Raw genomic sequence first — 23,201 nt, 5'->3', positions numbered from 1 at the left:
AAAGGTCATTCAACTATAATATATACTGTAAATTTCGAAACTAAGCTACAAAAAGCATCATTCTCTATTTCCGTGACTTTCCTACGTCACTAGGGGGCCCTTTAATTGATGACTATATAGCAACAACATCAATGCCTAATTTAAATCATTGCACCCTTGGCCCTTCCCACTGGCACTCAGTTTGCTAACAGAGAGAGAGCAGGACAGATACTGTAGGCCTTGTGTGTCCCACTTACTATTCCTGAACACCAAGGAGGACCCATCTGGACTATTTGGAATATTTTTTTTGTATATAAACAGGCACTAGACAACTGTCTTTGACCTTTTTAAAAGAAGCGGTTTCAAGTTACAACTCTGAAAAGAAAACACCATTGTGTTTCATCAGCTGTTGTGCATCTTGCTGTTTTGAGCAAAAACGCATCCGGGCGCATTCTTGCTCCCTTATGTGCTATTTGTAATTATTGGTGTATGTAAACACACTGGATGGAGGTCTTTGACCATTTTTTATTCGAATCTGGCAATGTGCGTCTCAGTGCAGGATGATACTGTATCTGTGTCTAGTTCGTCATGCTTTGAACTATGTATGTGCATTTTTTTGGCTCATACCTGTTTGTGAACCAGTCATAATATGTACGATTCAAGCTTCGCAAAGGAACTGTAATTGAAGGATATGGCAGTTAAAAACACTATTGAACCCGATTAAAAAAACTTTCATTCATGAATATTTCAAATGTCATGATTGTTTGACAGATTAGGTTGCTCCTGTTTAATATATTCAGATTCGATGTGTTGGATGTGCATTATGTGTAAACCCTGAAAATTAGTTTTATAATGTTGTGGAGCTTCGTTCATTCTCTTCCTATTGAGGTTAAATCTGGGTGTAATTGAGGGTCTGCATGATGCTAGCCAATCATAAAAGTGGGCATTGACATTGATGTTTAAAGGAGGCGCTTAGGCCAAAACCGAGCATTTCAGACAGAGGGACAGAGACAGGGTGGAAACGGATCATACATTACAAAATTATGTCTGTTTGGTGAAAAAAAAAAATACACTTTTACATTATCAGTGGACCTCAGGGAAGATAGATAGATAGATAGATAGATAGATAGATAGATAGATAGATAGATAGATAGATAGATTATGTCATGACCCCTTTAATGTCTTTACTCTGAAAAGCAGAGCTTGGCAAAGTGAGATGGTAACATGAGATATTTGAACCTAATATAATCACATAAACCTTAATACATGTGTGTGAGCCTTGCAAATGAAGTAACCATACCATTTCTCCTCCCAGCTGTGACCTCACTGCCCTCTGCTGAACACATTTACAGATCCCACCTCCAGCCCACCTCAATGCCATAAATCAATCATGTGATTGGGAAGAAACATGCATGGGATATGCATAAACAGTAGCTACAGACAGGACACTTTTGCCTCTTTCTAATTGTTTGATTAGATTTCTTAAAATACTTTTTTTTTACAAGCATTTTTATTTATAGAAAAAACATGCATAAGAGAAAAAATGAAATGTATATAAGTATAATAATACAATTGTTGTCATCCTACATACAACTACTTTCCGTTGCCTGTTTTATTTCTCTAGAGCATAATAGTTATGTAAGTTTGTCTGATATGTTTTCGTTAAGTACCTCTACTACTTCACATCGTGAAATTGCCTGCGATTGGACGTCAAGCCTCCAGCCAGGACTCCCCCGCCATATGACGTAACAGCATCTGACCTCGTTTCCAACATAAGCTGGTTGGTGGTCAATAACAGTCTAAGTTGTAAAACCTTCGAATATGAAGAAAAAGCTCAATGAAAATATGACGTGAAAAATTCCATTGAATTTGGTCTACACCGAGTGATTGAATTCGTTTGAATTCACGAATCTCCGAGCGCCGAGCTCTTTCGTCACAAACCTCTCAAGAACAAATGAAGAACGTGGTGCAACGCGGAGCGCATGCTGAACGCAATTGCCTAGGTTTGCTAAAAAAAAAAAATGCTACTGCGATGCGGCAGTTGTCAGGGGGATATCGGAGAGGAGGGGGTGTGATTGGCTGAAGTGGTCCTGTTGCCTTGGCGACGGCAGGGGGGGTACGGAAGCGTTGCCGTGCGGCGTGATCTCCGCGCTGTGTGGATGGAGGAAGCAGCTGCTGATCTTTTGACACAGCGCGAGCGAAAGGCTACTGCATGAAAGCACGGGAGTTTTTGTCGTCTGACGTGACAGTATAATGCACGAATGTAAGTACACGGCTTTCGAAATTATACATAACGTTTGTTGTTCAAAGGTGTTTGAAAGAAAATATTATTTGTCATCGCATTTTTAACCAGATGACAAGTATGAAAGGTGTCTCGCGATAAAACCTAGCCAATATTAAGCCACTGACCTCCCTAATTTTGGTGTTTGCATTGATCTTTTTTTGAAAGCAACATTCCGCTTTGGAATAGCTAGAACATTTCGCCGTCTATTTTATTTTCCTGAAGAAAACGATAAACATTTTAGACCATGTGATCTTGCTAGCTAACTTAGTTGAGTGAAATGCACGCGCCTTGCCGTCGAGCTGACACGATACCTTTGGTCAGCCACATGCTTACACTTTTCCAAAATTAATATTTGAAACCAGACAAATATCCAGGGATTTCCTTATGTGTGCGTTTTTATTACTTGGAACTCCACTGGATGGACAGCAGCTCGCAGTGAAGCTTTGCTGTAAAGCCACGCATTACTGTAGCTTGTCGCTAACTGAAGATCCTCGAGACTGGTCAACATTCTTGTGACATTATTTGCGGAAGTTTTAGAACACACGGCAGTCAGTCATATTTTCAAAATTACATTTACAATGCTAATGCGCGCAAAAGCGCGTCGAATTTCTAATTCAACGTTTTAAAAACATTCCAATAGAACGCTTATCGACTGCGCGCGACTTTAACGAGTAATTAAGGTTATAGTCAAATGATACAAATATATTCATTTTGTGGCAAGTATAGTGAGAATCCAGGGCAACTATGTAACATGATATCTGAGGGTGGGGGATTTATTTTCTCTTGTTTTGTATTGCCTATATTAGGGGTTGTGGATATCCACAGTGTCCGTGAGCAATTATTCGTTGAGATCGAAACCGAATGTTTGCCTGCCAGTTTAGCTCGTGACTTGTTGTTGGAATGGGATGTTCTGACGCGGACGTGCACTCATTATTTCCGGCGGTAGATAATGTATGTGAGTGACACTGACACGTGGACAGAGAGCGATAGCGCATAGCTGTGCTTAGGGGGACGGGGAAAGGGACGAGTATACAACTTCTGCCCAGCCTGTCACATGAGCACATTATTTAGTTGTGCTCTCTACTTTTGCACTTTAGGCTGTGGTCGCATGCAGGTTGCGTAGGCAGTAACTGGCGTGTCTGTTTGTGCGCTCTGTTGTTCACATGTTGACATAATGTGTTGCTTTGCAAAAATAACAAACAAAATGGACCTATTTCTGTGATTAGCTGCATCCACAGTGTACAGAATTCAGAATTGCCCTAAGAGACTTCATTAATACCGAATCCTGTGCTAATGTTGTTAGTGGCAGCAGTATCTGTGCAGTGCTGTTCTCTGGAGGGCTTTTGTAGGGCACAGCAAATTATTCCTTGCTTATTGCTTTTCTCTTGGCATTAAACGGGAAATTAATTAGTCTCATTATGACTTTCACAATGACATATGATCTAGCTCTTGGCTGTATGGAGTTGCTGTCGCACAAAGGCTGAGGAAATGCAGAGTACATGATTTTAAGTCACTGTTTTGGCAGCAAGGATAAGCCAGTTTGGAATGTCTTGTAGGGTCTAAAATATAAGACATATTTGTAAGCTTTGACAAAGGTTTGTGTGTAGTGGTCGACCAGTATATATCGCCGATATTTGGTATTTTTTAATTATTTGCATAGGCCAATACATTTTCCAATTTGTCTGATTGGTTTGTTAAGCTGTGACGGCACAAGAATCGCCCAATTGCACATGAAGGAGACGAGACATGTAATCGACCAATCACAGTTTGTTTTGGTGCTACATCGTGTTATCACAATAATAGACTGGTGTGCAACAGTGTCATTTAAATTATCCTATCAGAGGATCGCACATGAGCTCATGATGTTTAAAGTGCTCAGTTGTTTCATTCTCTCTCTCTTCTAAACAGATCTCTGTAAACATTAACTGTCTTGTCTAATGATAAAATGGCAAATGTCAATGAAATTTCTATCATATACCATCTGCAAAATCCCATTTAAACCGATTTAATTCACAAATCTCACGGTATTTATGTAAATCTGTTTTCTTCATGTGGTGTGTGTGTGTAATATATATATATATATATATATTTATATATAGTGTGTGTGTGTGTGTGTGTGTGTGTGTGTGTGTGTGTGTGTGTGTGTATTCCTCTTAAAGTCATCATGAAACGGAAGTTGTGACCGACTTAACTCTCCGCCATACATCTTTTTTTCTTGTTCGATAAACAGATTAATTTGGAAATACGTCACAATACGGAAGTAGAGTTTACCCATTGGTTATTGATTGGACTGTGAAAATATTGGCACTGCATAGCAGATCTGAATGTGAGTTTACCAGCTGAACCATAACTAATGAAGTCTGGGTTAAGGAACGATAGTTTTGAAGGAAAACAGACAAAAATACACCTTGTTATCTTCACCACAATTACGCTAAATGATTGGAGAAGTCCTTTTATCACCAGAGATAAGTCTGTAATTTCACCAGAAGATTGAGTTATTACATTTTGATTAAAGATTGTGAGGTAAAAAATAAAATGGAAATAAAACATGTGCATGGATTAGAGTTGTCAAAAGTACCGGTACTTCAATACCAAATCGATACTAAAATAAAAAGATGCAACGATACCAGTGTTTCTACAGAAATTGTGACAGAAATATATTACAACTACATTTACATTTACATTTACGCATTTGGCAGACGCTTTTATCCAAAGCGACTTACAGTGCACTTATTACAGGGACAATCCCCCCGGAGCAACCTGGAGTTAAGTGTCTTGCTCAAGGACACAATGGTGGTGGTTGTGGGATTCGAACCAGTGTCCTTCTGATTACCAGATTACCAGTTACGTGCTTAGACCACTACTAATTCACTGTAATGATGATGATAATAATAATTAAGCAATATATCACAAGCAAACTGCTGTTGAATAAAAGTTTGGCAAAAAAATACTCCTTAAAAGTTTTAAGAATGAATTGATTAGACACCATTTTCATGATGAGATTAAATGAAACTAAATCTTGGAGTTCTGAAAAATGCTATGACTACTACTAATGACAATGCCTTTGTTCAGTGACCCCCCTCCTTCCATCCTCTCATTATATGTCCAGCTGCACATATTTCTCATCTGCCGTTAGCCTCTTTTTGTTACTTATGCCCTCAACATTAGACCAGGAGGCGCAAATGTCATCCCCAGGAGGCTATAACACTGTGGTTGCCATGGCTACATAGTGACGCTAGGGCGTGGTAATCAAATATTGGCAACTGCTCTGGATTTCAGTTGCAAATGTGGGCTTTTCTACACTCATTTGCCTGGGCTGTGTCACACTTTGTGCCCACCCCAACCCCCAACTCGACGTTGTATTCTTAGTTTAAGTCTGTCACCCTCCTCCTAGTTTAGGATCCCTCACCTTCTTTCTGAAAGATTTAAGTCCGTAGAGAAGCCGGCAGGCCATTATAGGGCCCCTCTGCCCATTGACAGTGATGCTGATGTTAGGCACTGCCTTGATGAGGATAGCTTGCCCCAGTGATGTTGCCTCTGTGTCATTTTGGTTACAATAGCCTCCATTGTGTTGGTCACTCCTGTGTGAATAAACAGGGTGTGTTTAATTGAGACTGTTGGGTGTGACAATGACACGGGGAAAGTCCAGTCAGCATGCTGTGGAAATGGCATGGGGGATTGTGTGTATGAATGCATACATGCCACCACCATGTAAACGTCTAAGAAATAGATCCTGGAATAAATCTTGCTGATATCTTATTGATTTGTTGGCACTTTTTGTTTAGGCCTACATGAACTTGAGATGTGCAAAACTACCAATTTTCATAATCAACTAGTCAGCTGTTTTTTTTATGAATGACTAGTCTGTGTTAAGGATAATGAAAATCTAGCCTCCATTAAGTTCACCTGACCCCAATCAGACGTGTTTCAGAGGGATATACGGATGCTAAGTGCAGTACTTTAACATGTATTCAAGTAATGAATAGGCCGAATAAATATAACCTCATAAGAATAATTATGAGGTTATATTTATAATAATTATGAGGTTATAATAAGAATAGTAAATCCCATTGAAACCACCACCACTAAAAATATTAATGTTTGTAGTTGACCCCACTAATCAGCAAGTCAGCTGTTGGATGACTAGTTGAACATCATGCAATAATACTACAGCAACACTGCAGCTCTTTTATGGCTCTAAAGGGACTCCCACATGACGTGTGTCAGTGTTATTGAATACATTGAGCTCTATGGAGTGAAGCTTCATCTTCAGCATTATCCGCTTTTGGCAAGCATTGTAATGCAGCTCTCAATGTTCAAACAATTTCAACTTTGACCCCTTTGCTGTTAACCTTTCGAAGCGACGGCCAATGATTACCAGACAATTCAGATGGCATATCACTGTAAAATCAGAAGATGTTATCTGAACTACATTTCTTGTGGAGATCAAAAAGGCATTGCCATTGAGTGATGCATGGACGTCCCGACACGAGTCACGTTAAAGCCCCTTTAGGGATTCTATACATTCTTTTTGTGACCCCATTATTGTATAAAAATCTATGGATTGGTATTAATGCATTATGTTGTTTACGACACCGTGTAGAGTTAAAAATAGTGAAACTTTTGCCTCAAGACCATTGTGTTTTGTTCCATTTCCTTGTGCTCCATCCAGCTGTTTTACATAAGGAACACGTCTTTTTTAAAAGCCCCCTAGAATTGCCACTATTCAGCTACAGGGCTTCTGTTGATAAGTACTTGCCTGATAGAAAATGACTAGAGTATGAAAATATGTATTTTTGCACAATCATAGAAAAGCATTGCATTTGTTATGCACACACTCATTAGAGATGTAACTTTTTAAAAAGATTAAAAAAAAAAATTATACTCTATTTATATTTAAGTATTGACATGAAACAAACTCTGGTATTGTACATACTTTTGTGGATTAAAGCTTTCAAAATTCCAGAACCTGTGCATATGAATGTGTTTAAGTAGCTTTAGCTTTGAATCGTGATTCAGAATTGTAGAAAAATGAGCCCCAATCAATCTAACAACAAGGTCTTTGTACTGTATAGTTCTTTGTAAAAATTTACAAAAAAATCAGAATTTCTCAGAACTTATTGTGACTGGAAATAAATCCATTAGTCTCTGTCAGATGTCTCCTCGACATCAAGGACAATAATTGAATTATGGACAGGGAAGAATAAAAACTAGTTAATCTCCAGAAGCTTTCTAATGCAGTTAGGTGATGTTCCAGCTAAGCTTTTTGATCAGCTCTCACACAGTTATGGAGATGCACTGGGAGCCCTTGTGTCAGGACTGATGCTTGACAGACCAATTCCAACAGCTACAGGAATCAGGACAGAAAAGCTCTCTGCTTAGTTTAAGCAGAGAACTCCGATTTAAATGAGCTGTCTAAGCATACTTGAACTAGAGATGTGCCTGGGGTGGTCAACTTATCGGCCAACACTTGTCGATTAGTGGGGTCGACTGCTAAAATATTTTTTTTTTTTAGCATTGGCAGTTTTAACCGGAGATGCAATTCTCACATTCATTTAGAGATGCAACTTCTTTGAGAGCATTATTGCGTGAAGATAACTTGCTGTGCTTAACAGTGAATAACAGTGAGCACAGTAAAACCCTCTGCAAGATGTTTCATCTCTTTAATGCTTTAGGTTTAGTGTTTTTATGCACTGTTGTTACAGCAAAGAGCCACATCAACAATTTCAAAATCACTGTTGGACATTAAATCCTCTGAGTAATATTCTCATATTTGTGAGGTGCTGTGGAGAGATTAAAGTGTTTTGCTGATGATTCTGTCTGACAGTGCTTCAGAAAAAAGGTTTAAACTGCTTGATGCCATGAACTAGATATGTACCTGCAATATTATCTTGCAGCTTTGCACTTTTGAATGCGCAGTGAGGTTCGCAATGAAGTATTCTGGATGCGCATAAGTGGCTTTGTGCCGCTCTGTGTTGAATGCTTACTTAGTTTTGTGCAATAAGATGTTATAGTTATTTAGACTATTCATTTGTTGAATATCTGTAATTCACCATATTAAAGTGCTGCACTTAGTGTCCGTATATCCCTTTAAAAGGTGTCTGATCGGGGTCACGTGAACCTAACTGAGCCTTTACACTGACTAGTTGTTTAGTCTTTTAAACAACTGACTGACTAGTATATTGTGAAAATTGGAAATTTTGCACATCATTAGTAGGGCTGCACGATTTGGGGAAAATGTCATATTGCGATTATTGAGGCTAATATTGCGATTGCGATATAATAAACAAATCGTATCATGAGTCAACTTGCTTGGTTATCAAGGACAATGCCCAAATAGATTACTGATAATGCTGAAATGTGTATTTTGCAACTCAAACATACAAACTAGCAACAAAAACCACTATAAATGAACAGTGTTTTCAAATTAAAATATTTTTTTTACTAAATGAAATAACATCTTTGCATTATTGCAAACTTGTTATTTTCTCAATATTACACCTAAATAAAATAAACAATAAATAAGAACATACAAATTTTCATGAAATTAAGATTGTCCAAACAAACAGGGACTTTTAAGCAGGATGTAACATATTCTTTTTATAAACTCTTTTGAAAATGAAACTAGATATAAAAGTGTGGTTCACTCAATCAAACCACTAAAACTGTTGTTTTTTTTATTTCGTTTGTTTTTTAAATGACAACTGGTATTTCCAAATCCTCTTTCTAAAAAGTTCTACTTATCGCTGGTATCGCTTGTCAAGTGTGTGGATCTTTTTCTGAAATCTCACTTTTCTAAATTTCTCTGTGCTGGTTCAGTTGCTGATATAAATTTGTCGTGTTGCCACGTGATGTAGCAACTTTAATTTTGAACAGTACCTCTCTCTGCTCTGTGTCGGTTATCTTAAAGCCAAAATATCGCCATATATCCAGGGTTTTTCCTGGCTTAAAATGAGGCAGAGATGGTACCATACTGAACAAAAAAGTGACGTTAAAAACACATAAATGTTGGCTTTGCATTAATACACTTCTAATGACCTGGCAACTGAATACTAGTGTTAATTTTGTCAGCTGTTTTTTTATTTCATCTTAGTCTTAATTCTGTGTCAAATGTCCTTTTTAGTTTTTGTCATATTTAGTCAACCTTATCCTATTTCTATTTATTGTTTTTAGTTGTTTTTTTTTTGACAAAGTCTGGGCATTGTTTATGTAGTTTTAGTCAATGAAAACTGTAAACATTTTAGAGTATTATTGATAAGCATTTTTATGTGTGTGTGTATGTGTAATATATATATATATATATATATATATATATATATATATTAGTTGTTGTTGTAATATTAGTGTTATTTGTCACACAAGATTGATCTTATCATGATGGCGTTGCGAGCTGCAGACAGCGGTGGTGAGAGATGAGCGTCTCCGCAAAATTTTAAATCTCTCCCGCTCAGATTGGGTCTCTTCCACGACTGGTTGAAGCAGCTCTGACCGCACAGAGAATGACAGTTTTGGAGTTTGTGCTTATTTACATGGCACCCTCCCGTATTATTTGAAGCTTAATTAAGGATGAAATAAAGATATATCGCCATGCTGTGACACTCAGACACTCGAGCTGCAGTGCTCCTCTGGTCATCTTTTTATTAGCTGTGTAGAAAATGGGCTGTCATGTCCACACATGCACTTATTTATTTAATAAAATCGCAGCATTTTGCCATTATATAATTGCACAGGCTGACATCGTGATTGCGATATGATTAATCGTGCAGCACTAATCCCTAGCTTAAACATTTAGCAAACCCCTTGATGCCCGATCATGGTGGCATAGTGACTTGCCTTAATCCAGGTGGCGGAGGATGAATCTGTTGCCTCCGCGTCTTAGACCGTCAATCCACGCATCTTATCATGTGGCTTGTTGAGTGCGTTACCGCGGCGACCCTAGCTCATTTGGAGGCTTCACACTATTCTCCGTGGCTTCCACACACAACTCATCACATGCCCCACCTAGAGCGAGAACCACATTATAGCGACCATGAGGAGGTTAACCCAATGTGACTCTACCCCCACTCTAGCAAACGGATCAATTGGTTGCTTAGGAGACCTGGCTGGAGTCGCTTAGCATGCCCTGGATTTAAACTCGCAACTCCAGGGGTGGTAGTCAGCGTCTTTACTTGCTGAGCAACCCAGGCCCCGATCTCCTTCTCCAACAGTTTTGTGGCATATATATTCTCTTCCTGCTACCCTGTACTTTTCTCGCTAATGCAAACATCAATGGTTCAATACTGAATGCATCCTTTATCAAACTTTGATGGAAATGAGTCCGTAAACCCACATATTTTTATATACACACAATCTCAAATGTCTTCCTTCTTGAGTAATGGTGGGTTTAATCCAAGAGTCTTAAAATAACATATGAAATATGACAGAAATATTTTGCTATTTCATATAATACATACAATATAATAGCTAATTAGGTTGGCTGGGTTCCAACAGTTGACTAAAAAGAGACTTTTTAATTATCTGGAAATATTCTGATATTTCAAATATTAGTTTCATGTCATCTCTAAGTATTGAAAACTTTAAAGGAAATTTTGTAGCCATATTTTATTGTATAATTCCATGTGAAATATAAATGGATTACTTTTTAAGATGAAGCACACATACACCATTCTATACAAATTATGTGACAATTTGTAAGACAATTAATCATTATAATTTCAAAAGCCCTAAAACAGTCAATTGATCGCAATAAATCTTTTTGACAATCAGCCAAATTTCATAATCGTGACAGCCCTGCTATTAAGTAATATAAGGTTGTCTTAATTTTTTTGTGTATATAAGCTACTTTAAATGGCACAGCTTTCCCATACTGCCCCCCCCCATATGAATTAAAAGGAGCAGATGTATTTCCAAGATGCTCCTCCCATAGAGAAACGTGGTTTAATTTTTGTGTGTTTGTGTTTGAAGTGGTTAAGAGCGGTGGAGTGCCATCATTAGCATTATGTGTCTGTGTAGATGGAGGGTGTGGAGATGGGCTGATGAGCTTGTTGGAGGCAGTTAGATTTGTCTTGCTAATGAGAGCCGCCCTGTGTACAGAGATCAAGTCTCTGGCTGGGGCAAGATGTGCTTAGGAGTAGATGCTGCTACCGTACCTGTCTTTCAGTGCCCATGGAGAAAGACAATCAAAGAGAACGTTATTGTAAAAACAGAATGGCATGTTCTACAAAACACAACAGGGGTCTAATGATGTGGACAAGGGAGACCGATTGTTTGGTTTCAGTTTAGTTCATCAAGTAAGGTTTTGTCAGCACCAACCATTATCACAGTACGCATATGAACAGGAAGATGTTTTATTTGTGTCTGGGGTGTTTTTGAACAGTCAGAAAGAAAGGGGAAGAGGAACCCCCTCCCTGCACCCTCCATTCTATTCTCCAGAGTGGGAGAGAGAATGATTCAGAGCAGCACTTTATGGGATTATTTATTTATTGATGTGCTGTATGGTTTCCATGGCAGTGGGTATAATAGTGGGCAGAGAAACGTTAACTCTCCTAGGCACTCAGACCTCTTTGACTTGAGCAGATGATTTATTTATCAATATTCTGTGTGCTTTTCATGGCTGTCCATTAAAGGAAGTCACTTCTGCGACAGAGTAGCTTTCTGATTGGTCAGAAAGAGTTAATCTCCTGTGCTTGGAGGGCTTCTTGTTTCTCTATGCTTTTGGGGCCACCATGCCAGGCTCCTGGCACTCAAATGAAGGGGTCGGATCTGAAAATCACTTATCCTCTCCGCCTTTGTTTTATGCCACGGCACTGATAACAGATCAGCATTTCCTCAGTTGTTGAGTCTAAGAACCCTAAAGTATGCACTGCAATTGTTATGGTGTGGTTGAAGAAGAGGGGTCAGGTTCTCATACACACTTGAGTAGACACCCAAGAGGCCCTTAACTCTGTTCTATGAGTGCCCACATGGGCCTCTTAATTCTTCCAAGAGAAAGGGGAAAAATGATTCAGAGATCCGAATACATAGAAATAAGAAAATTGAAAATATATTAAACATTGATGTCTGCTAATGCAGTTATAATTATTATATTATACTATACAGTATAAGAATATTTGAAATTCTTATTTATGTTTTCATTGCTTCGATCACAGCTGTTATGCTATCACGGAGTAATTTGAACATTTTATAACACATAATAAGTAACATGACATTTAATCATTGAAAACATTCCCTGTCTTAGGTCAGTTAGGATCACTACTTTATTTTAAGATTGTGAGATGTCAGAATAATAGTAGAGAATAATTTTTTTTCTGCTTTTATTTCTTTCATCACATTCCCAGTGGCTCAGAAGTTTACATACACTTTGTTAGTATTTGGTAGCATTGCTTTTAAAAGGTTTAACTTTGGTCAAACTTTTTGGGTAGCCTTCCACTTGCTTCTCACAATAAGTTGCTGGAATGTTGGCCCTTTCCTCCAGATAGAACTGGTGTAACTGAATCAGGTTTGTTGGCCTCCTTGCTCGCACACGCTTTTTCAGTTCTGCCCACAAATGTTCTGTTGGATTGAGGTTTGGGATTTGTGATTGCCACTCCAATACCTTGACTTTGTTGTCCTTAAGACATTTTGCCAGAACTTTGGAGGTATAGTTGGGGTCATTCTCCATTTGGAAGACCCATTTGTGACCAAGCTTTCTTCATAGCTGATGTCTTGAGGTGTTGCTTCAATATATCTACATTATGTTCTTTTCTCATGATGCCATATATTTTGTGAAGAGCACCAGTCCCTCCTGCAGCATAGCACCCCCACAACATGATTGCTGTCATGCTTCTTGCTTGGTATTGTGTTCTCCGGCTTGCAATCCTCACCCTTTTTCCTCCTAACATAACAATGATCATAATGGCCAAAAAGTTACATTTTTGTTTCATCAGACCGGACATTTCTCCAAAAAGTAAGATCTTTGTACCCATGTGCATTTGCAAACTGTAATCTGGCTTTTTTATGGTGGTTTTAGAGCAGTGGTTTGTTCCTTGATGAGCAGCCTTTCAGGTTATGTCAATATATGACTTGTTTTACTGTGAATATATAAACTTGTCTACCTGTTTCCTTCAGCATCTTCACAAAGTCATTTGCTGTTGTTTTGGGATTGATTTGCACTTTTCACACCAAATTACGTTCATCTCTTGGATACATAATGTATCTCCTTCCCGAGCGGTATGATCGCTGCATGGATCTATGGTGTATATACATGCATACTCTTGTTTGTACAGATGTGACAACATGATACCTTCAGGCATTTTGAAATTTCTCAAGGATGAAGCAGACTTGTGGAGGTCCACAATTTTTTTTTCTGAGGCTTGACTGATTTATTTAGATTTTTCCATGATGTCAAGCAAAGAGGGACTGAGTTTGAAGGCAGGCCCTAAAATACATCCACAGGTACACCTCCAATTCCCACTGGAATTGTGATGTACGTAGTCAATTAAATGTGAATCAATCTGTCTGTAAACAATTGTTGTAAAAATTACTTGTGTCATGCACAAAGTAGATGTCCTAATTGACTTGCCAAAACTATAGTTTGCTAATATTAAATCTGTGGAGTGATTATAAAATGAGTTTTAATGACTTCAACCTAAGTGTATGTAAACTTCTGACTTCAACTGTAACTTCTCGGAAAGGGAACACATCCTACACCTTCATCGATAAGGTTCAAAACAGTCCATTCATTATTGTTGGTTTATGTATACATCCAGAAAGACTTCTTTGCCTGTAGTGTTGTGAATTGTTCTTTTTTTTCAGTGATTCGCACAATGTTTTTAACAAGATTACAAACATTACACATTACATCAAAACAACCTTGGTTTTATTTTTCAGTTTGTTGTCTATTTTTACAGACTCAAAGACTCCTGAGCCGTCTGGTCTCCTCATGCCAGGGTCGGCAGGGGCCGATGCTATAACATTAAAGTGAAGAGAAAAAAAGAAAGCTATTAATTCAGCCAACCCTAAGGATAAGAATGGTTTAACAAGATAACTAGTTGTATGCACGTTAAACTTGATCGGTTACTGTCAACCTTAAAGTGCCTAAAACTTATTGAACTTGATACCCAGCCCTATCTACCTTCTGTGAATGCTGAAATAGGGCTTCCTTAAGATTGAACAGTTATTTAGATAATGAAATGCTAGGGGGTTTGTTGCAAATTAAAATTATTGCAGAAAAGTGTAAAAAAACAAAACTGAATAAAAAAAGCATTAGACTAATTTGACGATTATTCAATTTTGCTTTACCATTTGCTTAATTTTGACAATTATTTAAAGATACTGTCAAATTAAGGAAATCAAGTAAATATTATCCACATAATATCTGAATAATTTCTTTTGGCTTTCTTTTTGTGCAATGAGAAATTTAACTATTTAATATTGCAAAGAACATGTGTTATAAAAGAGCTTTCAATCGGTTAAAATGTTGAATCAAATTAATTACATGGTGTCCCGATTAATTAATCGCATATACAAATATTTGCTGAGAAAGCCCCTCATATAACAATAATTCAATATATAATGATGAAATAATTATACATAGATATCTTTAAAAAGTATGTGTGTGTGTGAGTATATGCATGTGTGTGTGTGTGTGTGTGTGTGTATATATATATATATATATATATATAAATAAAATATTCTGATAATTAAAATGCATTACATCCTTGTGGCAGAACAGTTAACATTGAAAATACAAAAAGCGGCTTTAGAATGCAATGTATTTTTTACCACCATATTATGCCACAATCCTTCACACAGCAATCCATTTCGCAATTTAATTTGTCAGAGATTTAATATGAGGACTTGTTTAAGGACCCGTCAATGTACACCTGCATCAGACATGCTTGTGTTGCGTCTCGGGTTCGTTGCATCATGTCATAAACATAAAAATTAAGTCAAGTTAAATATAGTTTAATACTTAGAACCACTAATATATATATATTAGATCAGTGCTTAGAACACATCTTGAGCTCCTTTATTTCGAATTTGCACTCCCATCAAGTGTTTTGAACGCAAGGACGTAATGCATGTTTGTGTTGTCCTGCCTACTGAAGGGTTGTTTTCTTCACTGTATAAACTGCATGTTGCCATAAAGATGAAGTTTCACTTACTGCCCTCTGGAGTAAACAGGTGGTACTACAAGCTTGCATTTCTCAGGAATCTTCCTTATTATACGGTCCGTGGGCATTGCGATTAATTGAATTTTTCATGTGAATTTTTATATATCATGTGTATATATATATATATATATATATATATATATATATATATATATATATATATATATATATAAGAAGGAGTCCCTTGCAATGGGATTATCACATATGGAGATCCTTGGCAAAAAAAAAGCCTGGATTAAACAACCCACCATCTTGTCAATTTTAAAAAACATTAAGTTTTTCATATCCCTTGTTTAGCCAAACACTCCCCTCATCTTCCAATGTTAAATTAGTCCCACCACAAACTCACACCATTGATTGCTGTGAGTTTTCTCTGTTGGGTTGGGTAGAATTCTCAAACAAACTTGGCAATGATAGTCCCACGAGCCACTGTTTAAATTTTTTCAGGTATGGTTTAGATGCACTGTTGGGTGTATTTGATTACAAGTAATTAACTACTATAATCTAATGACTTTAAATCATAAAGTAGTGTATTGGATTACATTTGAAATTCTTGTAATCAGATTACAGTTAATGATTTTAAATTAAAGTAATTACTTTTAAGTACATTACTTTTGCTAAAGTAATATGTATAAATCATTTAAAATATAAAGTCATATGTAAGTCTGTTAGCATTACTTTGACAGCAGAATGGTGTGCGACAATGAAAGAGGAGAAAATATAGACATTTTGAGTGAAAACCAAAAATTCCTCTAGAAAAAGTGATTTAGAAAGTAACTTAAATTTAAAATAATTACTAATGTGATTACTTTTTAGATGAAGTAATCATTAAAGTAAGCTGATTTCACTTTGTCTCCACAGACCCTCCTGGTTTGATGGGTCCTATAATCGGGATGTCTCCAGATAAAAAAGCTGAATCGCCTGGAGCGCAGGGAGTTTGGGGAGCAGGGACTCTCCCTGAAGCAGAGAGTGCTTCCAGCCCCTTGGCTACCAGTCTGGACCAGATCGGTCGAACTGGAGCATTGAGTGTTGTAGGAGGTGAGTCAGAAGATGATGAGCTAACCAACCTGAATTGGCTTCATGAGAACTTGCTGCAGAATTTCACTCTCGGAGGACCCGAAGCACAATCCAACAAAAGCCCACTGTTTGACATTGAGGGTTGTGGTGGGTCACCACACAGTAACGCCACCTTATCCACTTCGTCCATCTGGGGAGTGGGGAGTGCAGGAAGTGAGAGAGATCCACACAAGTCAAAGCCTCCATTATCTTTCTCCTTACTGATATACATGGCTATCGAGCAGTCACCCAACAAATCTCTTCCTGTGAAGGACATCTATGGCTGGATCCTCAAACATTTTCCATATTTCTCCAGTGCCCCCACTGGCTGGAAGAACTCTGTGCGCCACAACCTCTCCCTGAACAAGTGCTTCCGCAAAGAAGAGCGAAGCATAGGAAAGGTAAGAACACAAAATGGATAATCCCATGTGGTATACTTACTTAAGGATAGTACTCCTAAAATTGAAAATTCTGTCATCATTTTCTCCCCAAGTGAACCATTCCAGTGGTGTTGTACTAAATATCTTTACTCTTGCAACACCACTTGTTCAATCAAATAAGAGTACCAGAACTAACTGTTGTATTAATTGGAACAACATCTTTTTCGCAAGAGCGATTCACATAGCATTGCTGCAGAGCATTAGCTCAGACATTTAGTTAAATGGGTCAGTGTATAAAGGAGTGCAGGTTGACTTCAGTGTGCTAACAGGGTTGTCAAAACGGTTGTTGGTTTAGGGGTTTTAAACGCTTATGTGTTCAAAGCAGGGAACACAGCCAGTTAAAAAGAGTGAGGCAGATGTTTTCATTTCTTGTACATGATCCATAGATGGCAAAATAATTTATGGATCGACGAGGATGGTATGTTCCATTCAATGTTGTGAGACATTGTGTTTCATATGTCTCAGCCTGGTGTCTGTTGCCATGGCAATGTTTCCTCTTTCCTGTTTATGAACATGGCTAGTGAAGTGAGTCAAGGTCATATTCCCCTGCAGGACCACACCTCAAACTAAGGGTGATGAGCACTCCATTCAAACACACACAAAATACCCCCATTCAAATAGAGTAGATGCTAGGTGCTGACATTCTGCATCCTTCCCATGGGGTTATTCTAGTTTGTCCACTAATGATCATTTTGCAGCTATTCTGGGATGTGCTCATACGTGTACAGTGTTAGAGCCATATCTGTATTTTCAAGACCGACAGATGGTGTGGCCCTGTGGTCAATTTACCTGAGCCTGGTCCTCAGAGTACCATGCTGAGATCATGCTTGTTTCTTGCAGTTCTAACTCCTCACTGCTCTGTTTCTTCTAGGCCAATGGGAAAGGCTCTCTGTGGTGTGTTCACCCTGAGTTCCGGCCCATGCTGATGCAAGCCCTGAAGAAGCAGCACTTCCCAAATGCACATGCCTTCTGCACTCCTCCTGCCTCCCCTCCCAGGTATCAACACTGCCCTGGTTATGTCTAATCTGTGGGGATTTGATGCATATAATTGTTGAACATGCTGCCATTTATCAAGGCTTAAATTAGTATTGTAAGTGAACAATGTCTGTTTACTGCCAACTAATATTTCATGGTGTCCACCCAATGAAATATTCAACTCACAGGAGGGTTGGGCGGTATGACGGTCCATAAAGAATATAAAAGCAGCATAAAAGTAATCTATATGATTTAAGCGGTTAAATCCATGTCTTCAGAAGTAATATGATAGGGGTGGGTGAGAAACTGATAAATATTTAAGTCCTTTTTTACTATAAATTCTCCTTCCTGAACAGTAGATGGCGATATTCAAGAAGAATGTGAATTGCCAAAAACATAAGTAGATTGTGGAAGTGAAAGTGAATATTTATAGTAAATAAGGACTTAAATATTTATCTGTTTCTCACCACACACCTATCATATTGCATCTGAAGATATAAACTAAACCACTGGAGTCTTATGGATTACTTTTATGCTGCCTTAATATGTTTTATGGACCTTCAAAGTTCTGGCCAACATTCACTTGCATTTTATGGACCTGAGCTGAGATATTCTTCTAAAAATCTTCGTTTGTGTTCATCTGAAGAAAGAAAGGGATGGCATTAGAGTGAGTAAATAATGAGAGAATTTTCATTTTTGGGTGAACAATCCCTACATAGTCTTTTTACCTTTGTCTTTTTGTCAGATTTTCCAAATACTTTTTTGCTTCTAATCAATGTATGTAATGATGTGATTTGCTTTAGAGCTGGTTGGTTTGGTTCATGGTTTAGAACTCTTTTATTAAAAATACATTATTAAATCATTATGGAAAAAAATTAATGGGAAAAATACTTCAGGAATAAAGGGGCTGAAAAGTGGACGGCTCTATTAGTGTCTTAAATGTTCTTTTTTTTTTTTCTCCTCTGTAGTGCCTCATCTCCTCCTCATCACCTCTTCACATCAGAGCAGGGCTGTTTCCTAAAAGGTTTGTAGACTTCATCAGTTCTGTTCAGAAACTCCATAACATGGTCACATCATTTACACACCATAAGCAGACTTCATCACACATTAAAGCCTGTCACTCATCTCAGCTTCTGTTGTTCCACTCATCTCTTACTTGTGCGGTCTACACTGTGCACAGAGATGGCATCTCTTTCCTGTATTTGGTAACCTTGACAACCAAGACACTGATACTTTTAAATAAGAGAGAGAGAGAGACTTAATCGCTCCTGGGTGGATGTGACTCATTCATTTAAACACACACGTGAAGATGCACACCAGTAGTCAATACCTGTGTGCATCAAACGTGTCTTTCTCTTTACAGAATGTGATTTTGATGCTGCCACTGCCATGATGCTGTTAAAGTCTGCCTCTGAGCAGAACATTGACTCATGTAAGAGACCACCATTATACACCCACTTCTCATGTTTCGTCCTTCTCCTTTTTTTATCCATGTTACATCTGGTTAATTTTTATCAAGACATACATTTGGACATCTCTTTACATAATCTCAGTACCAGGGATGTCACAGTCAGTGTTGGGTGTAATCAGATTACAAAGTATTTATTTACTGTAATTGAATTACTTTTAAATCAGATAATAGCATATTGCTTTACGTTTTTAATGATTGAAATCAGATTACATTTTCTAACTTTTTTTAATTATTACATTACTAGGGTTACATATATTTCAAAAATCATATTTAATTGAATACATTTAAAATATACATTTTTATTATGTTTGTGTTTCTGTGACAGCTGAAGGGTGTGTGCCCCCTAACAAGTCACTGTAAGGGAGGAACATGTGGTGCTTAGTATCTGACTTGTATTCGAAGAGATATAGAAGGAAATATAGACTTATTATAATATAATAGTAATATAAATATTTTTTGTGTTTTAGAATGTAATTTTAAAATAATATAATTAGTAATGTGATAAGTTTTACTATTAAGTAATGAGGGTTCAATTTGATAGAAGTAATCTGTAATTTTTGTAAATAAAGAGTAACTTTTCCTAACATGGATCACAATACAAACATTTCAATAGTCGGTGCTAATATCAGTGAAATTTCACAGTTCTCTATACCAGTTTCGATACCACAGCAAAAACTAAAATGCAATTGAACAACCACTTTATTACCAATATTCATAAATTAAAACAATGTAATATAAACTACAAATATTTTTCAGTTAAACACTGCTTCAATGTTAGTTAATAATGAGGAACAAAGAAAATAAGAACAATGAGTGTTTGTCAATCTTTTTGTTTTAGATTTGATATTGACAACATGAGAATAATGATGGCATAGTGTTTAAGGCCTGATGAACAAATTTAAAAATGTTCACACATCTAATTTTATTCTCTCTGTTTACATTCACTTAAGCCATTGCCAATGGTGTCTACAATAATATGTTGCAAATATGTGCATTTGACTTCATGCGCACAGACATATCACCATGAGAACTCTGCAGAACATGCATGTAAATACACATGCAATGGTTCAAAAGTAGCAGGCTGTCAATCAAAACAATACATAGGTTCCAAATTGAGTCAGTCCTTGGTACTACTGAAACAGTAGAAAATCTGGTATTGTTACTATTTCAGTATCATCTTGGTATAGAAGTACTAGTATTATTGGATTCCCCAGTCAATACAAAGACTGTCTGTACTCATCAGCTATCACTCTGCATATCATTTATTTGTCCCAGATGACCAAGAGGGCCCCATAGATCTGTCCAAAAGGGACTTGGTGGTTGTGAGTCGGGATCCGAAGCAGGATCACACCTACAGCAGCAACCCTGCCCCGCCCCACCCTCACCAGATGTCTCCTTCACAACCAATCAACTTCAGCATGGGTTCGCACCTTGAGCAGGAGAGAGGAGGTTGGGCCCGATGGCCATGCATTTCACTGCAGGGTCCGCTATCAGGGAAAAGGTGCAGGAGAGAATCTCGGCCCGAGGTCGATGAGGAGCTAAAGGAGGCGGCTGGCTCGCTCCTACACCTGGCCGGTATTCGCACCAGTCTAGTAACCTCAAGACGCAAGAGCAGGAAACTTAGTAGGAAATGAGACCCTGTAACCTCACCCCTATTCTGTGACTTCATCCTGTGGCCTGCCCAACCTCTCTCTTTTGGTTTGGTGTATCTTCCTTCTCGTTTGTAATCAAGTCTTTTTTTTTTTCTTTCCTTTTGTTTTTAATCTGGGAGTTTGTCCTGGTCCACTCATCAACTATGGCAATACAAACATTGGAGAGAAAAGCCATACTGACATGTTTTATTGTACAGAAAGAAAAAAAAGATTAGAATGAACAGCCCTCATGATTTGAGTTCATCAGGACAAGGGTTTGAAGATGTTAATCACTTAAAAAAAGACTGGAAAAAAAGCTTCAAACATAAAAGATTTGCATGCTTCCACCTCTAAATCAACACAAACTTATTTATAGAATGAGTGAATGCATGGATTTTACAAACTCCCAAGACGTCTCGGGCTTCTTCGTCATAGAGGGAAAAAAGAGAAATGCAATAATTAGTTGACCTAAATACCTGTAGTTATTTATATTATTGTACTGCTGGTTTATACCCTGTGTGGTGGTGATGACATGCCCCTGGGAGCATTTTGCTGCCGCAGTTATGATGTCAAACCCATGTGATGACTCCTACATTCTGATTGGATCAGTTTTGCTTCCCCAACCTGACCACTATAGCTATTCTGCCCTGAAAAAGCCTGGAGAACAGCTTGAAAGAAACTGCTTTTTGTGGCATCCACCTCAGTGATTCTACAATGCTACTACTGATCTGCATAATAATAGTTGTGCCATTTCATGTGCACTGACTTGATTAAAGTGATAGTTCACCCAAAAATGGAAACTGTCAACATTTACTCACCCTTATGTTGTTTCAAAATCATAAGACTTTCTTTCTTTGGAATGTAAATCACAGTCACCATTCACATGCAATGAAAGTAAATGGTAACTGATGCTTAAATTCAGTTGTAATCCAAATGTATAATTTTATTATTTGTGGAAGAAAGTAAGTCATACTGGGTTTGAACAACATATGGGCGAGTAAATGACGACAGTAAATGGTGAATTCTTCCTTGAAATCTTTGCTCATTCACATATTGCTTGCTTTTGGAGCATAAAAAAACAATCAAAACAAGAACGTCTTTACCTCTACTGCAAGGTATTCTCCTTGACATTTTGGTGCCATAAGTGTCACCTTTACCCAAATCAGACTGTTGTCTTGTTGTTCTTGGTGCAACCTGTGTGACGATGCTCCCCAGTAGGGGGAGCTGTGTGGTTCATCACTTCCCACTGCTGCTTTTGCTGCTCTAGACCTCAATACAGTTCCCAGGACTTGAAAGGAAACCAGAGACAATGAACTGCACAAAATAACCTGCAAGGAGAGCTGCAGCTCGCTGATAGGGGCTGATTATGGGAGAAAGTCATCGGAAAGTGGAAATTATATTTTTAAGTTGGTTTTCTCAAGAAGCTTAAAAGTGATTGGAGAACCAGCTGAATCTTTCCAGGAAAACAGTAAAAGCATGGCTGGATGTGAACTAAGAACTCAGAGCCATGTTTAACCTTTCACACTGCGGTTTTTGTTCCTTTTGAGATTGCCAAAATTGCTGCTCACAAAACATGTGTGTACTCTGTAACCCTAAATCTTCAGTTTGTTTGTATTTGATTGGGTTTTTAGTGTTTGTTTGAGGCTACATTAGGATTTTATATACCCAAGCATGTGAAATAGTGAAATATAACTGCCATTTGCCATTGACACTGGCATACTAGAACTTCCTGAGGTCTTTGATTTGATTACTTTAAAACTGCCTATCCTAGTCACTTTAACCGTGGCTGCCAATTCACATCACTGTCCCCCTAGCTGTACATAGTGCTAAAACAGAATGCAAGTATTAATGCAGGGTGGAGGGGGAGCTAGCTTTAGTTTTGGAAATTGAGGCCAATTCTGAAAGAAAATGCCTATTAATTATGACTATTGCTATTATTATTAAGATGGTCCAACTGAATTGCCCCCAAATCAATTTTGTCATGTTATTGTGCCATGTATGTATGGCAGGCTGAACCTGATTTTTGCTTTTGTAAGCAAAGCTCTGTTAATAAAAGGTTTATAAAGTTTATTTTTGCCAAAGATATGCAATTATTGCATTATATATGGTATTAAAGAATAAAAAAAAGTTATTTTAATGGTTTAGTGTTTGTCAGTTTAACTAAAGGTGTGTTTTTAATTCCTTTTTTTAATAGGTTTTTCAGAACCATAT

The 23,201-nt window shown here is 37.7% G+C and overlaps 1 protein-coding gene across 2 annotated transcripts; it reads left to right on the top strand.

The window, feature by feature from the left end:
• Window positions 1-1,946: 1,946 nt before the first annotated feature.
• Window positions 1,947-22,952, top strand: LOC127627041 (forkhead box protein N2-like). Of its 2 annotated transcripts, XM_052103247.1 has the most exons (6): window positions 1,948-2,242; window positions 16,279-16,874; window positions 17,785-17,909; window positions 18,857-18,912; window positions 19,252-19,320; window positions 20,635-22,952. In XM_052103247.1, the coding sequence occupies exons 1-6, from the start codon at window positions 2,233-2,235 to the stop codon at window positions 20,991-20,993; spliced, it is 1,215 nt and encodes a 404-aa protein (XP_051959207.1). In that variant the 5' UTR covers window positions 1,948-2,232; the 3' UTR covers window positions 20,994-22,952. The 2 variants fall into 2 exon arrangements, with proteins under 2 accessions (XP_051959208.1, XP_051959207.1); XM_052103248.1 differs by lacking the exon at window positions 19,252-19,320 and having other exon boundaries at window positions 1,947-2,242.
• The last annotated feature ends 249 nt before the right edge of the window (window positions 22,953-23,201 follow it).

This window comes from Xyrauchen texanus, chromosome 33 (assembly GCF_025860055.1).
Source record: "Xyrauchen texanus isolate HMW12.3.18 chromosome 33, RBS_HiC_50CHRs, whole genome shotgun sequence".
NCBI lineage: Eukaryota > Metazoa > Chordata > Actinopteri > Cypriniformes > Catostomidae > Xyrauchen > Xyrauchen texanus.
This window is presented reverse-complemented; position numbering and strand designations above follow the sequence as displayed.